At 42.8% G+C, this 11,918-nt stretch overlaps 2 protein-coding genes and 1 non-coding gene across 3 annotated transcripts; 2 read left to right on the top strand and 1 right to left on the bottom strand.

Moving 5' to 3' along the window:
- Positions 1 to 1,171: 1,171 nt before the first annotated feature.
- On the top strand, positions 1,172 to 4,858 carry pfdn2 (prefoldin subunit 2). The gene is made up of 4 exons (XM_003447543.5): positions 1,172 to 1,327; positions 2,357 to 2,445; positions 3,522 to 3,645; positions 3,776 to 4,858. Exons 1-4 carry the CDS (start codon positions 1,247 to 1,249, stop codon positions 3,965 to 3,967), a joined length of 486 nt encoding a protein of 161 aa, XP_003447591.1. The 5' UTR covers positions 1,172 to 1,246; the 3' UTR covers positions 3,968 to 4,858.
- Positions 4,859 to 6,196: 1,338 nt separating this feature from the next.
- trnas-gcu (transfer RNA serine (anticodon GCU)) lies at positions 6,197 to 6,278 on the bottom strand. The gene has a single exon. It is a non-coding gene; the product is annotated as a tRNA-Ser (tRNA).
- A 132-nt stretch (positions 6,279 to 6,410) lies between these two features.
- On the top strand, positions 6,411 to 11,427 carry b4gat1 (beta-1,4-glucuronyltransferase 1). The gene is made up of 2 exons (XM_003447598.5): positions 6,411 to 7,912; positions 9,088 to 11,427. Exons 1-2 carry the CDS (start codon positions 6,809 to 6,811, stop codon positions 9,277 to 9,279), a joined length of 1,296 nt encoding a protein of 431 aa, XP_003447646.1. The 5' UTR covers positions 6,411 to 6,808; the 3' UTR covers positions 9,280 to 11,427.
- The last annotated feature ends 491 nt before the right edge of the window (positions 11,428 to 11,918 follow it).

Genomic DNA, 11,918 nt, shown 5'->3' on the forward strand with positions numbered 1-11,918 from the left:
AAAGACCACCAGATGCTAATTGCTGTAGTTTCAAAAACACTTCAGGTCCTATAAATGTCTATGGAAAAGCCTCTGTAAAAAACTTTCCTGCTGAGTTTATAGTCTTAGTCACTCATAAATAATATGAAAAACTCTAATGTTAAGGCATTAAAATGGGATTTCATAAAGGAATGAATTCGCCATAGAGTGTAAATAGACAGATTCTTTATTGATCACGCAAGGGAAATTGCCGTCTTGCAGCAACACCACCCTCTACAGGAAAGGGCAGAGCAGGCTGTACCTGCTGCGGAGACTCAGGTCGTTTGGAGTGGAGGGCCCACTCCTGAAGACCTTCTATGACTCTGTGGTGGCCTCAGCCATCTTCTATGGTGTGGTCTGCTGGGGTGGCAGCATCTCTGCTGGGGACAGGAAGAGACTGAACAGGCTGATCAGAAGGGCCAGCTCTGTTCTAGGATGCCCTCTGGACCCAGTGGAGGTGGTGAGTGACAGGAGAATGGTGGCTAAGCTGTCATCCCTGTTGGACAACATCTCCCACCCCATGCAGGAGACTGTGACAGCACTGAGCAGCTCCTTCAGTGGGAGACTGCGGCACCCACGGTGTGGGACGGAGACATTTCGCAGGTCTTTCCTCCCCACTGCTGTCAGACTCCACAACAAAGACTTCAACTGATCAAACACACACATCCACACATGTGCAATAACACTAATGTGCAATAATCTTTTCTGGCATCGTTGTATTTTTACTCAATTGTATATAGCATTTGTATTCTATTCTTATCTTATTGTATATTTTATTCTATTTTATTCTACTGTATATAGTATTTTATTTTATTCTATTCTGTACAGTTGTGTACTGTATTTATTCTTATTTTATTTTATTCTAATTTTTCCTTCATAACTTTTGCACTGTCCACTTCCTGCTGTGACAAAACAAATTTCCCACGTGTGGGACTAATAAAGGTTATCTTATTCTTATTCTTATAAGAAGTAAAAATAAAAATTGTATAATCCACAATAAAAACAACATAGGCAGTGTAACAATGTAATTTGAGGTCCATACAGTAATTGGTCCATACTGAAGGCCTAGTAATGTGAAGTAGTCAAAAATTTCACATACTACAGTGATTAAAAGAAAATAATACCATAATGAAAAGTCACACTTTATTTTATTCATTTCTATACAGGCAATCGCGTAAACCAGCCCTGTACGTCTTTCCTGGGTCCCTCGCAGCAACACCCTTCCAAGATGGCAGCCAACAGTAGCAGCACGGGTAGCAAATCCAGCAACAGCAGCGGTGGGAAACAGTCCGGCCCGTCAGCTGAACAGGTACCCTCCCCTCCACCTCAGGCTGCTTCACCGGTGCAATCGTTGATATTGTTGTCGTTGGGCCTTGTGCGGTGGAGTTACAGCCACCAGTTTGAGTCCCGGATAGCTAAAGCTAACGTTAGCTTCCCATCGCAGTGAGCCAGGTGTCCGGCCATCAGTCTGCTCTCTAACAAGCAGCTGGTGTTAAACATGAAGATTTAAGCGTTCATATAATGAGCTGGGGTCAGGTGTGCGCTTCTAGAGAGCGGTTTATGGCTGTTAGACGTATTTAAATGTGCGCATGTGTGTAACGAGATGGTGTAGCTGTGTGAATAGAAGATGCTATTTTTATAACTGAAGACCACCCAGCCCGACTCAATCAACGTGAAGCCACATTACTCAGATATTCATAAAGTATCTGTAATGATGAACTGAGTTTGCCGTAAAAGTCCTGCAGTGTAGCTGCTCTCAACAAAAGTATGTGGAAAGCGATTAATGTGATCAATGCAATGGTTTCATGTGGTGCTCCTGCAGGCTGTCCATCATGGATCAGTTTGCGTTTGTTGGTGTCAGCTGCCCTCTGCTGTCCCAGCGCAGCACAGAACAGCATAGAGTACGGCAGTGACCATCACAGACTCATGCTGAGCGGATATTAAAATACCTCAGTCATCTCAGAAAATAGTGATGGCTGTGTATGTTCTTGTAGAGAACTTATGTGTTTTTAGTGAAGTCTGGTTAATTGTTAATGTGAACATTCCTTGACAGTTTCCACTGGTAGAAACAGGGCTCACTGATTTTGATCACCAGGAGGCGTTTAAGTTACTTGAAATTAAAATGCCATTATTTTTATGATATAGCCAAAAAAATTACTGAAAATGTGTGAATTTCTGAGTGTGGTGAGGTTACATAGACTTTTACACCTTAACTATGTGTGGATCAGACATGCTTACATGTCCGGTCATCTCCAAGAAACGTGAATATAAAAATAACATACCATATGCAATAGCTCTGCTGGTCCATGATGGTGCTCACTCTGGTTTTGTGTGGCAGGTGGTGGCAACATTTCAGAGGATGCGTCAGGAACAGCGCAGTATGGCTTCTAAAGCTGCAGAGTTGGAGATGGACATCAACGAGCACAGGTTGGTACAAACCTTCTGATCCGCTCTAAACAGTTTACATTTACAAAGAAGTTTCATGCGGCAGTTCAAGAAAGAGAGAACTGAACATGATTTATTGATACACAGAATTCAGTTATGCTATTTGGCGACTCCGATGCTACGACAGCAGAATGAAATCCTAGTGGCGATAGACGTTATCTAGGCGTCAAGGGTCATGCCTTGACTCTAGGTCCTCATCAAATTCTAGCTCAGGTTCTAGCTCAAGTGCCCCTCCAGCTCATAGAGGATCTCAGAGCAGAAGTCCAAGATGGTGGAGTTTAATCCATCTGACCATGGCTTGCAACACACACTGGGAAGCAGCTAAATTATTTTATGGTTTTACTGCGTGCCTTCTCAAATGTTGGCCCAAATGTGTGCGCGCACACGTGTACACAGAAAAAGCGGACAGATGATAGAAAAACACACACAGCAAGTGTTTATTTCTCACTTCCAGTATTAGGAAACATTTGCATGTTTGCAAACAGTACTGATTGCAAACACTTCATTGGCACAACCGGAACAGGTAGCTGGTTTGCAGCAGTTACTTTGGTAACTGAGTTTAAGTAACTGATCTTAAAACGTTTAAATATAAAAGTAAATAAATGCTTAAATGAGGTGTCAGAAATACTTGTATGGGTATTAATATACTTGGTGGAAGACCTGATGGCTGAGTAGTTATTCCTGTTATACTTCTTTTAAGTTCACCTCCCAGAGTGGATGTGTGGTCAGTGCATGGTGAAATAAAGTCTCCGTGGATAAGTCCTTGTAGACACATGGACCCTCACACTCACTGTCTGATGATGAAATTTATGATCCTAGTGGACTTGTGGATGTGGAGGTTAATTGAGACTTATGGCCTGACGTTATAAGCATCTAAATACGTAATAAGCTCCAGGGCAGACCAGGTGGTGCATGTGAATGTAACACTGAATGCATGTCCTTAGCCGCAAATATTTCACAATCTGGGGAATCACAATGTCAGCTACCAGCTGAGGCATTCCTGTGATACCTTTTGAGTTGAATACGTTTTCTTTTTAACATTTCTGTTTTCCATTCAGCTTAGTAATAGACACATTGAAGGAGGTGGATCCATCGAGGAAATGCTTTCGTCTAATAGGAGGAGTGTTGGTGGAGAGGACAGTAAAAGAAGTTCTACCTGCCTTGGAAAACAACAAAGAACAGGTGATGGAAGAGGAAATGATAGCATATTACAGTTTTCACACTGTGCTCTGCTGTTTAATAGCTTCATATATTGTACACAGACTCTTATTTCGCTCACGATTTAATTTTCTTCCTCCTCCTATCTTCACAGATCTCCAAAATAATCGAGTCCATCAACTCACAGATGCAGACGAAGGGGCGGGAGCTCACAGAGTACAGGGAACGCTACAACATACGTTTGGTGGGAGAGGGCGAAGGAGAGGAAAAGGGCCAGTCAGCCGCTCCCTCCAGGGACAGCGAAGGAGGCGGATCCAAAAGCGGAGCCGGTGTTTTAGTTTCATAGGTAGTGAGCATGGACAGTGACAGCAGGGCCCTTTGATTTCTGCAGTGCTGAACACGTAGATGGAGTCACACAGTTTAGGTGGAAAACAAACTCTTTGCAGGATAACTCTGGATTTGAAGTTTACTGAAATCTCTGCTTAATCTAACGCACTTGTTAATTTGCAGCAGGTATATTCTGCTTCCTTATGTTCAGTGTGAAAGTTAAAGCTGTCTTATGTTTGCCTTTTTTAATGGTGAAATACTGTGACATCAGTTCACTGATTGAATTCAGCCCCCTGAACATTTACCCGCACTCACGCAGGAGCAGCTAAAAACATGATTTTGCTGTCTTCAGATTATCGAAAGTGTTTTTCCCACACAAGATACAACTGCTAATGTGTTTGGCCAAAACTAAAGAGTCATTTCGAAAACTAAGAAGAAATGGGACACCTAAACATCCAGTAAAATAAATAACGAAGAGATCATTTTGAAAGATGTGCAAAAATTGGATTTCATAGTGCTGTAAAAAATGATTAAGTTGAGCATAAGTTCATGCCCATGAAGGCATTTAAAAAGCACTCGTCTTTAGCATGAACATCTAAATTTACTCTAAGTACATCATCAGACTTAAAAACAGACACGTTATATTCAGCCTCCCTCTGTGACAGTACGTTTCCTCTGAGCTTGTTTAGCTCCACACATGAGCCATGCAGAGTATTAGCTCTGAATGAGGTCTGTTTGTGTTCAGGGGTGACGAGCCTGGAAGTGTAACTGTCACATCTTAATAATAAAAACCCACCATAACTGAGGAAATGCCTCCTAGGACCCCATGAGCACTGTCCACACGGTTAATGTGTTGTAAGGCCTTTGTTTTTGTTAATGATCATGAATAAAAAACATGTCACAGTTGTGATTTGTTGTCCTCAGTTCATCTCATCACTTCCATTAGGAGTGGAGCCAACAGGAGTTTTAAACAAGATGAGACAAGGTTCAACAAAAGTGCATCATAAATTATTCTCATATACAAACGGTGAAGAAAAAAAGGACTAGTTTAAAGAGTCCCTCTCATAACATGGTTTGTATATTCGCCTGTATGTGCAGCACCTGCTTTCAAAGGATAAACCTCTATCAATAATTATAGCTCTGTCAAATCATGACGTTCAGAAACTGAGGTATCCTGCATGGTGATCTAAGACTGATTTCAAGATGGGGAAAGTCTTTTGTATTGAGTTTTTATAAAAAGACCTCTGAGGGTTTTCTGGGATAGTGAAAAGTTTGCCACTCACCAAAGGTTTTGGACACAGTGAAAGGAAGATAACGTTTACTCAAGCACAGAAAACCCCTAAAATGTATCAATAGGAAAATACACGTCAGTTAAAGTAAGATATAATACCTTTACTATACATGTGCTCACTTTCATTCTAAAACAAAAAAAGAGCAAAACCACAGGTCAGCCAACAGATTTTGGTGTCCAAGTTTTGGATTGCTCCTAGTTTGTCTGCAAGGCAATTATAAATAACAAAAATTTAAACTTAGTGTGGGGAACTGAAAGGGCTTTAACTGAAACACCACACTTCAAAGAAAAATGGAAAGGATGTTGATTGTTTACAAACTAAACCAAAAAATACACAATAAATGTCTTTAGTTGTAATTTTTGTAAGTTTAGTTAAATTTGTCAAACACAAAAATACACTGGAGCTTATGTTTAGTTGAGACGAGTATGTGGTAGAGAGCCGTGTGCTTTTGAACTTATTATCTTACCTATGACAAATAACCACCAAAAACAAAACCAACAACATAATAACTATAGAATAATAACGAGAATGAACCAAACCAAAAACTCTTAGGCAAAAACATAAACCTTAAAATATCAGATTAACTCGTGAAACTAAAGTAAACTGAGACAGGGGAAAAGAAAAGCTAACAAAAACAATAAAAATGCGAGCTGATATTTTCTCTGGACGTCTGTGTGCACTGCCATCTCTGCACCATCTCTCACATCTATATTTATCTCTTTCTATGTGTATATATATATAGCTACACTTTATAGTATTCATTCTGGGTTTTATATGGGATTGAGGCAGATTGATTGAAGCTCCTTCATTTGTAATTTAAATCTCTTGGTCCGTTTGGACTAATGTGAGCAAGCGATACTGGGCAATTGAGAGTTCAGATTATTTATAAATATATGGCGTTACGTAAGTGACAAAACACGTGATTCAGGATTAAGAGGGAAAAAGTGAAAAGCTACCGACGAGGATGGGATTCGAACCCACGCGTGCAGAGCACAATGGATTAGCAGTCCATCGCCTTAACCACTCGGCCACCTCGTCTGAATGTCTCTTTCGCAACAGCAAATTGTATTCAAGGGCAACATAGAAGAACAGTGTCCATATTTATTTAGCTTATTTCTAAAGACTTCGTTCTCATGTAACGGCACCGTATTTAGAACATCCTCTAGTTCACACAGTGGCCTTTAGGACAAATTAAAAACAAGCGCAAACACTTCTCCCGGAGTGAATTCAGCGGCGCCTTTACTTTCGTCATTACGGTTATAACACATCGGTGTGCGCCGCTGTCGCAGCAGCAGCAGACTGCTGACAACTGTGCTGTGCTTTGATGGAGATCACAGAAACTGGATGGTCGCTTTATTTGTTCTTTTCTGAGTCGTGTGGAAATCTAGGTCAGCGTTGCCACTAACCGGGAAAACATGCGATCGAGTATTCGTTACATTTCCAGCCGAGGAGGCTGCAGTTAGCACCGAGGCAGCAGTGTCGGTGACGCTAGCTGGGACAGAAATAGAGCAGTAAGAGGCATCCAGCTGTGGTTTTCGGACCTCTTTGTGTCCTGCAGCCTGTCTGGGATGCATCTCTCCAAGAAATGTTCCGCCTTCAAAGTAGTGCTGAGCGCCCTGCTGATAGTGGCGCTGCTGCAGCTCATCTACCTGTCCTTCCTGTCCAAGTTTCACGGTAAGCAGCAGCGGTACCGATACTCGGAGCTCTTCGGAGGCTCCGGGGCCAAGAAAAATGCCCACCCGGAGAAAAACTCGCGGAAGGAGCGCCTGAGGTACTCGCTGTCCACCGGCGGGATCTTTGACAACAGCGGGCAGTACCGAGTGTACAAGAACTTGATCAAAAGTGACTTCACCACGAATGAGAAGCCGGGATCTGACCCCAGCTCCAACATCCTGGCTCTAGCTACACACACCACTATCAACAACCTGCACTACCTGGAGTCCTTGCTGGAGAGGTGGCAGAACCCCATCTCTGTGGCCATATTCGCTCACGGCCAAGATGTGAAGTTTGCCACAGCTCTGGTGTACGCTCTCAGCTTCTTCTGCCCTCACATCCAAGCCCTGGTGGACTTCCACTTGGTTTGCCTCTCTGGAGAGATGGCCAGCTTCCCGGAGCAGGACCGTGAGCATTTTGCAGGTCTTGAGGACTGTGCCTCAGTGTTCTCCAGACTGGAGACTCACGGGGAGAAGTACAAGAACTATGCCATGAGCGGAAACATCTCCTACCCCAACAATCTTCTTCGTAACATCGCCAGAGGAGGCACGGAGTCCTCCTACATCTTGGTCATTGACATGGACATGATGCCAAGCGCCGACCTGCACGAGCAGTTCATGGCCATGATCGCCAAGCATGAGCCAGCGAGTGACGAGGTCTTCGTCCTACCGGCTTTCGAGATCCGCCACGCTAGGAAGATGCCAGCCACCAAGGCAGAGCTGGTTCAGCTCTACCAGGTCGGTGAAGTCCGGCCCTTTTATGAAGAGCTGTGTCCTCGTTGTCAGGCCCCCACCAACTACTCACAGTGGGTAAACAGCCACGTCAGAGAGACGGGAACCCTGGAAGTTGCCTACACGCTCACCTGGGTGGACCCCTGGGAGCCCTTTTATATCGGGCACCGCTCTGTGCCTCTCTACGATGAGAACTTCAAGCAGTATGGCTTCAATCGTATCAGCCAGGTTGGTATGAGAAAGGTGGTCATGATTTCAAGAAGATCTGCCTGTTAGCTGAAGCCCATGAGGTGTTTAAATACAAAACCACAACAATCACTGAACATACAGGAGAGAGCTACCACACACTGTCAGCATCAGTATCGCTCTTAGACTAAAACCTGAAAAACATATATCACATCTGCATGTAGACTACACCTGTGCTTGAATTTTGTTTTTTGGTACTCGCTGTTAAACTTCTGTTAAATGTCACTGAGGCTGCAGCTGAAAGCATAAAAACTGACACTGTTTTTTTTTTAAAGATGATTTTAATCCTGTGTTTTAGCGATAGAGCTGTGATGTTTCTAAGTCTGTCATCTCACACACTTATTATTTAAGTTGCCTCTCCTTCCTGTGTTCACATTTGCTAAACTTTATCAGTACAGCAGATCTTTTAGCATAATCCCCATATACACTGTAAAGAGGGCATGGAGCTGGACAAGAGATCACAAATGAAGTTTAATGAGTTACCGTAGTGGGAGAGGACGTGCCCCAGAGCAGGATGAAATCCCATAAAATATCTTTTTTTCATAATCCTGGACTTTTCAGACTAAAACTGGGTCAGCAGCTTTTTTGTGGAGTTTTAAGCTTCCTAAAACTTCTGAGAGACGTGGATGGTGGATGTAAATGCAGTAAGAGTTACATATTTTAAAACTAAAACACATGATTGTTTACTGAGGACGAGAATTCACAGGACGTCTGCCTCTGGTGCATCAGCTTTGACCTCTCACAGGTTCCTCAACTTTAGGAAAGTCTGATATTAAAGGAGTGAAGGCCCCTTCAAATTAAATTAATCTGATCGTTAGTCTGTTCGACACAGATCGTTTTTGGTGGTATCAACCCACCAAAACTTCTAAACCTCATGGCCTTCTTTTTCTAAGCTTCTCCTTTCCCCTGTGGAAATGTCTCCACACCTTCGTCAGTTCCATCACTCCACACAGCCTCTCCCTGACACCTCGTACCTGAAGAAGACGTTTCATCTCTCCTTCATCACGCCCGCTCTCTCACCTTTGTTCTCACGCCTTCTGCCCTCGATACCAAAACCGTCTCCTGTGTCATTATCTTCTCTCACCTCCCCCCGTTCGCTCTCATCACTTCCCACCTGCATGTCTGTCTTCTCATGCTGTTGTTTAATCTCCCTCCAGGCCTGTGAGCTCCACGTGGCCGGATACAGGTTCTCCGTGCTGAGCACTGCCTTTGTGGTGCACCGCGGCTTCAAGATCCAGGGGGAGTTCCACGCTAGGAAAGACGAGGAGAACAAACGCAACCGGGTTCTGTTTCGCAACTTCAAAGAGGGCCTGAAGACCAAATATCCGTCCTCCGCCCGGCGCTGCTGAAAAAAAGACGAGGACATCGGCCGCCGATGACGTCGCTGCGAGCTGAAACGACGGACGCTTTCTTCTTGTATCCAGATTTAGCTTCCTGTAAAACTCTTTCTGCCCAACTTTCATAGTCAGCACATCAATTTCCTAGTTTCTCTCTGATTTTCCTTTTTTTTGTGATGGTGGCACAGTAGGCGTTTATTTCAAATTTTGTGAAAATGAGCATCAGGGAAATGCTGCCTGGGGATTTCTGAGTGTTCGCTTGGATGGGAGAAAAAGAAAAGATCATTCAAGAGTGAGAAACAGGGCAGAAAATCTGGAGTTCACTGCGATTTCACTCAAATGCGCATTCAGATAACATTTGGGGTCATTTTAAAGCGCATAAGGAATGCATCCTATATTTAGAAATAATTTTACACTCGTCCAGATTCAAAAATGGAGCAGAGTCCTAGATTTCACTGCGAGTAACATGAAGTTTAACGTCTTACATTTCAGACATTGTGTTTAACGTTAACAGGCGTGGTGGTGTTTGACAGCAGCTGGCAGAAAAATGAATTGGCTGATACATCAGGGACCAACAGTAAGGACCAGCTGCTTAATGTGGAGCTCCTGACCAGCTTATTCTCCTGCAGACTGACTGAGCAGGTTCATTTTTAGGAAGGTGGTGGAGCATCACAAAGGTCTACTTGTCTACAAGGAGACATCAGCAGGAAGGCAGCGGTGTTGTTTTCTAGAGCGATGCTGAAGATGCTTTAATCAGGCTTTCTGTACAGAAACAAGTTCTCCATCTACATATATACAAACACCAACAGCCCTCTGACTGGAAGTGAAGCTAAAAATGCTACATTTTTTCCTTTTGGGGATTTGAAGGGTCTGATTATTATATTTCCTCCAAGGGCAAAAACACTAGTTTAAAGATAAGGCTGCTCCTTGATTCTGACAAGGTCGTCACAGCAGACAGGTCTGCATCTTTTGATTTGACACAGATTTCTGTGGCTAAAAAAAACCTCACACTATTTAACTTCACTTGTTTGGCCTGGTTTCAGACATTTATGTCAGCTATTCAAGAAAAAAAATGATGAAGTAGTCTGATTGTTGCTCTGCAGACCTGCAATCATGGGAGTAAAGTGTGTTCTATAGTGCGCTCTGACCACAAGGTGGCAACAGTCGCTCGAGTGTCCCGGTTGTGGTTCGTTTTCAGCCTGTAGTGAAAACAGCAGAGCGCTCGCACATCAGCGGCGCTGTTTGGTGCTCAGGACGTGAAGCAGCTCCGCAGCACGGCCGTTAGCACATTTGGCTGCGAGTGCTTGTCGGACTGAAAGGGTTAATCTCATGAGAACAAAGCTCTGGGAGCCTGTGTACACAGATTATGTACAACACTAGCTTTTTGCATACACTGTGGAGAACTGCTGTATTTATAACACTGGGGATCTGACACTGGCAGTCCTCTACATCTATCAACAGATTTTTTGTTGTTGTTTTTACCTCTTCAGCTGGAGTGTGTGGTGAGAACGGGCAGCTACAGGCACTAATGTAGCACACATATAAAGCATAATCAAAGTGTGAACCACAAACAGGAGCAGCCTGTGGTGTTAAAGGATTGCTTCTCTTGCTACTATTGGAGTAAAAGACAGCAAATGTTTGATCTTAGGCTTTATTCTGTAACTATGGTACATACATACAGTATTAACCTCGACTACCACTCTTCTTCTTTGTTTGTAGTGAATGCATATACACTTCAGATATGTTTGACTCACGTGTTTAAATGTTTAATTTTAATTTAATTCTCGATTCGAGATGGACTGACGTGTTTTTTCTTCCTCACTCATCATGTTTGTGATATATTTATTGTAAAAACTCTTCTTTGTTAACAGGAATGGTTTTTTATGACCTCGAGCAACAAAGAATAACCTGTAGCACCAAATTTAAATGGAACATTGTGATTTTTTTTAAACCACTATGAAATAATTTATTTAGCATTTTTGGAGCAGAATCAGTTTGAACACATTACCTTATGTGATTATGTGGTGCAGTGCTTTCTCCTGGTGCAGTGTTTCTTCCTTATTTGGAAATTTATTGTTTTTGTATTTATTTATTTTTTTCTCTATGATGCCTGATTTGTATTGTTGAAATTTCTAATAAACCTGGATTATTTACATTTGACCCGTGACTGTGATTGACTCCAGCTCTAACTCAAGAATAGAGTAAGTTTGTGAAATCACACCTGGTTATATCACAAACTCAGAGTATGCGAAAGAAAGAAAGAACCAGCTGTGGCTCAGGTGGTAGAGCAGGTCGTCTTCTAGTCAGAAGGTCAGTGGCTTGATCCCTGGATCATCCAGCCCACATGGCTTGGGAAAGATACTGAGACCTGAGCTGCCTCCAGTGCATCCACTGAGCGTGTGTGTTTGTTAGAAAGCACTTAATGCGCTGCATGAACATGTCAAGTCAAGTGACTTTTATCATCATTTCAAACATGTACAGTGGTTCAGTACAGAGTGAAACGAGACAACAATCCTGATCCTACATATGACAGACAAACACAGGACTATGTAAAGTGCAATGTGCAAAAAAACAAGACAAGACAGTGTAATGGAAGTGTGCAAAACACTTAATATTGTAATTTCTTTATTTTATATATAACCATTAATCCT

The sequence above is a fragment of the Oreochromis niloticus genome, linkage group LG3 (genome assembly GCF_001858045.2).
Source record: "Oreochromis niloticus isolate F11D_XX linkage group LG3, O_niloticus_UMD_NMBU, whole genome shotgun sequence".
NCBI classification, from domain to species: domain Eukaryota; kingdom Metazoa; phylum Chordata; class Actinopteri; order Cichliformes; family Cichlidae; genus Oreochromis; species Oreochromis niloticus.